General features: G+C 34.8%; 1 protein-coding gene across 2 annotated transcripts in view; it reads right to left on the minus strand.

Annotated features, from left to right (window-relative positions):
* Positions 1–6: 6 nt before the first annotated feature.
* LOC116850238 (sphingosine kinase 1) overlaps positions 7–4,937 on the minus strand; it is a 79,990-nt gene continuing 75,059 nt past the window's right edge. The window contains exons 4-7 of one of the 2 annotated variants that reach the window (XM_032828276.1): positions 3,630–3,823; positions 3,458–3,556; positions 2,051–2,190; positions 7–1,968 (exon numbers count right to left, since the gene is read on the minus strand). In XM_032828276.1, coding sequence (XP_032684167.1) covers positions 1,780–1,968; positions 2,051–2,190; positions 3,458–3,556; positions 3,630–3,823 — 622 coding nt within the window. In that variant the 3' untranslated portion in view covers positions 7–1,779. Of the gene's footprint in view, positions 1,969–2,050; positions 2,191–3,457; positions 3,557–3,629; positions 3,866–4,937 lie in introns of both variants that reach the window. The other variant, XM_032828275.1, reaches the window with a different exon arrangement.

Consider the following 4,937-nt stretch of genomic DNA (forward strand, 5'->3'; position numbering starts at 1 on the left):
TATATATATATATATATATATATATATATATATATATATATATATATATATATATATGCATGTCTGATATAAGACATACAAATTCACGTATGAAAGTATATCAACCTGAGCACGTAGATTCCTGGCATTTTGTAAACAACCAGGTAATATCGAGATAAAAATAAATATCGAGATATTAATAAAAAATATTAGAGAATTATAGCGCACGATGTTATGAAACGAGGTCTGTGCTTATAGAGACCGTCGTACAACATCGCGTGCTCTGATTCGTTAGTCTTTTTTCATTCATTCTCAAAATTTTACATGATTGTTTGCAAAATATCAGGGGTCTTTCTTCACACGTAGTCTTGTATGTTTGCATTTAACACACATTTATTAAATACATATATAGGATAATTCGTTATAAAGTGACCGATATAATTATTAATTTAGAAGACATGAAAAATGGTTCATAGAAATTTTTTAAGTACACTAGGTTTCAAAACGATTTGAACACTTTTTTCAACGCATTTTGAAACGTAGCCGATGGTCTAATGAGAAAAAACACATATTAATTTCAAAAATTGTATTTTCACATTGAGTCATTAACTGCGTCTTAAACTGCATAGAAAAAAATGTTTAATCCGTTTTGAAACGCAGTATATAAAAAGGAATATCATATAGAGAAAACTAGAGTTCCTCTAGTTAGAGTTAGGACATCGTTCGCCACTTATAGGAAAGAAATGAGTGAATAAGAGAAAAGTTGCAGCGTGCTTCGTCATTTCAGTCTTAGAATTTTTTTTCTCACTCCTCTAGAATTTCTCTCTCGCTTCGACTCACGTCATCTCTAAAAGTAGACAAGATACAAACCAATCAGAAATCATTATGCTTTGACTAGAGAAACTCTAGAGGAAACAATTACTTTATAGATGGAGACGTTTAAGCTCCTGGCTCGATATGGACTTCTTGATTAATTACATAAGATGCGAGAAAATACATATATAAAATTCCTACGAAATAAAGAAACATAATCTGAGCACGTTTCTTTTGCTCAAACAAATAAAAGAATTAATGAAATAAATTATCGTGAAATTAAAGTAACATGTAATTTACCTTTTAATCTATTTTTCTTATAATTTTGTCATTTTAATTGTACGATTATTAATTATCAGAATAGAAGCAAAGTGTTCGGACTGTTTTACAGACGTTAATTGTACGGTTATTGATTGTTGGAATAAAAATAAATTATTCGAGCTATTTTACAGATCCGCTTGATCGAATGTAAATATCATTTTGTGAACATATCTTTTTATTTCAACGTATTTTGCAGGAATTTTGAGCGTGCATTTTCTCGCTTTTGACATCCGCATCTATCCATGTATGAGCCATTTTTCCCTATGTGTTCTAAAATCGCTAATAATTATATCAGTCAGTTTATACAAAAATCACTCTGTATAACATATGTACTCATCTTATAAGTCATCCTCATATTTTGTAATGAAGATGCGAAAAAGGATTTTCCCTTATGAGTATATCGCAACCGTAATAGATAATTCGTTGCTTCGAGCTCTCTTTTTTTCTTTTTTTCTAAACAGTCTACGTACAGATTGTCAATTGAGAATTTACAATCCGAAGTATTGGCTAAAGGTACTCGTATTAATACATATTAACAATCTGATATCGTAATTCGCTCTAAACTAATTTGAAACGATCCTTTTTCCCGTTGGAATTATTACCCCTGGAGGGTTGTTTGATTTTGTTGCTGATATCACCGCTAAGCGTACGCGATTATCGTTTATGTCAGGGTGCCATCACCGTCGCCAGAGAAGGGAATATCTCAGCTTGCAATGGTCCGTAATCCACTTCTTCGCCGTCCACGGTGATATGGCCGCTTGTACCCTCCATGGGTTCGATTCGGAATGCTTTTACTGGTATCATATCGACTCCAGCGCACATCACGTGAGTCCCGCTACTTAGACCTAACAAAAACTAATCAACAGACACGTTGAACACTGTAGTGGTTCTCTGTTTCATTCCGGATCTCTCTGTGTTGATTTGGAACGTAACTTACGTGCAACAAGTTGGCTCGAGTGATGCCAGCTTTGACTATTAAAAGCCAGATAATTCCGTCCGCCAATCTAGCGCGCGGTGCGAAAAAGTAATCCTGTCCAAGATGCGACTGATAGGCCGCGTGTACCATCACAAATTCTCCTAAAATGCCAAGTGTGCATGTGTTTACTCGTGTGCTATGCGATCGTCATTATGGCAGTGTAAAATTTATCTGATTAATTTCCGCTCTATTGTAACAAATAATAAGGGAGACCGGGACTATATGACTCTATGTTGCTTATATACTTTTTTTTTTAGTATTTATCTTGGAAGGAATACAAAACCGTGGTCCTTTTAGTGCATAAATACTTTTCCCTGAGTCTCATTAAAATCGGAATATTACAGTTAAGAAATAGAAAAAACTTATTTGGTAATAGCAAAGTAAATTTTGTCGAGCCTCGTGAAATTTTGTGTTAATATTCTTCATCGTGATTGAACAAAATTAAGCGATGTGTTACTAGCTAGAATAAAATTTCTTGCAAATGTATGATATACTGTTTCTGGTATTTTCGTTCATAAAATGATTGAAATAGAGGTGGATGAGTAATAAAGTTAGCTCATAATTAAAAGCCGGCAGGAAGGCTATGGAGACCTCTCGCGGAGACTCTGGAACTACTAATCAGGATACATATTTTATATGTGGCCTTTACTTTGCTCTACTGGGCAACTGAACCCAACACCAGGGCAAAATGGCTATGCTATATGTTCGTATTTTAGTTATTGCAAAACAAAATATACAGTTAACAAGATCGTGACGGATATTAATACGTAGAAAAAGGTTATCATGTTTATCAGTCAGTCACAATTAGTTGCCTGAGAAGTTGTAACTTCTCTGTAACTTCGAAATTTTTAAATATAGAGCATCTAACCCCGATTTCCCCTACAGCAAATATAAATCTCATCTTTCCGACGCGTCGCACAGAAGCACCGTGTTACAACTCCAATATATTATAAACATTCTTTTTTTCAATTATGATCCATTGCATTCGGTATTTTATTAAGCACGTGACGCTGCTTCGAAATCAACTGGAGTTAAAGGGTTAATCAATGACGCGCTACACAGTAGCCTTTGTACCGTATTATATGGCAATTACAACTATATGGGCACGTTTTTCAATTCGCCTCGCGAATGATTTATAAATACTTATGATTTTTATAATCGCTTGTGATTTATAAAAGCGAAAGTGTGAAACTTCTAGCCTGGAACTATTTAATTCAGCACGTTATAAGGACAAAAAAGATGGAAAAGAAAAATTTGATTAAAGCGCGAATTGTAAATTTGAAATTTAGCATTTAGATTACTTTTAATGCATCTGGTGCATGCATATTTATGTATCTGTACATTTGTGGTTTCCATCAGTTCCCTTACCTTGAATCTGCGTCCAGCAATTCGAAAGTTGCGTGGTCAGCGCTGGAAGAGTGGACGACGGCCCGTACATAATTTGGCTGCTACAGATGTTCTCCGCGCCTTAGCAGGACAATGGACTCATTAGCATGAGCGTTATTTAATTCAATAGACGCATGTACGATTAATAGCGTACCAATCTCCGCACTGTCGCCGTCGTCAACGCTATGGTAGCTCGAGACCGAGCCTGTGCTGAAGTAAGTCGACTTCGCCGACGTCGCGGAATAGAAGCTGTCTAATCTGTGCCTCTTCTCGTTTTCCGTTTCGAGCGTCAGACTCTCCGCGATCATTTCGTTTTCGTCGCAATCTTTCAGGTCGTTGATCGATTCGCTGAAAGCAGTATGGAAGCTCTTCGGTTCGCCTCCGCCGTATCTGCATATATATTTCGCACATGTCTCTCATTTTTTTTCATTCATATATGGTAAAGGCTTTTTTATAAACGAAAATCAGAGTAAAAAAATTATTCCAGTATTTATCGAATGGGAAAATATTAAGTTTTTCTCTCGCAACATTGAACAGATCTTTGATAAAAATGTACATACACAGAGAAAACGATTTGGTTAAATCAAATAAACGCTTCTTTGAAATAGTCTAAACGAATTTTTTTATTGATCAAACAAAATTTTGTTTGAAGGAACAAAAATATTTATTTGCGGCTTAGTTCCAAAGATATATTTTTGTTGTGTCAACCAAATAATTCGTTTGGACTATTCCAAAGAGACACTAAAGAAACATTTATAGAGAGAGAACTAAAGAAACATTTATTTGAATCAATAAATCGTTCTCTCTGTGTACATGAATAGAGTTTTCGATAAAATGTAAATTAAGCTATCAATAAGTTATGCATCGTTTAACATGCGAATGCATATACAGAGTGTCTGACACCAAATGTCCCATACTTCATACATATATTTATTAAGTCAAACTAAATACAAAATTCCCCTACCATTTTGCAAACAATCAACTTTAAGTTATTAACTAAGTTAAGTACTATATTTAAGTTATTCTTTTTGTATTAATTATCTTCTATATTAATTTATTTTCATTAATTTTATAAATATTTAATTTTTAAAATGTTGAGCAATTAATTAAAGAACATTGATACCAATGTCAAACCAATGGTACCTTGTCTAGGTACAGCTTCCGGAATGGAGCCGTGTCTTGAATCAGCGATATGCCGACGTTTCACAAACGTTGCAGTTTGCATCATCAGGACTGAGAACTCTGATACTGAGCTCCCTTGGGTAAATGGCTCCCCTTTGTGTAGATGGTGTTTAGGGAGTAGGGGACGAGGCTTGAATCCAGCCAATCAGCGTATTTTAATTGATCAGCTGGTCAATTAAAAAACAGGGAGGGCAGTATGCCAAATAGAGTTTACTTGCATACCTTTGTCTCGGTTGAGGTTGTTGGGATGTTTCAAAATTTCTAGACCTTCACGATGTTT

This window comes from Odontomachus brunneus, unplaced genomic scaffold, assembly GCF_010583005.1.
Source record: "Odontomachus brunneus isolate Ranch 3 - 2012 unplaced genomic scaffold, Obru_v1 Obru_scaffold_138, whole genome shotgun sequence".
NCBI classification, from domain to species: Eukaryota; Metazoa; Arthropoda; class Insecta; order Hymenoptera; family Formicidae; genus Odontomachus; species Odontomachus brunneus.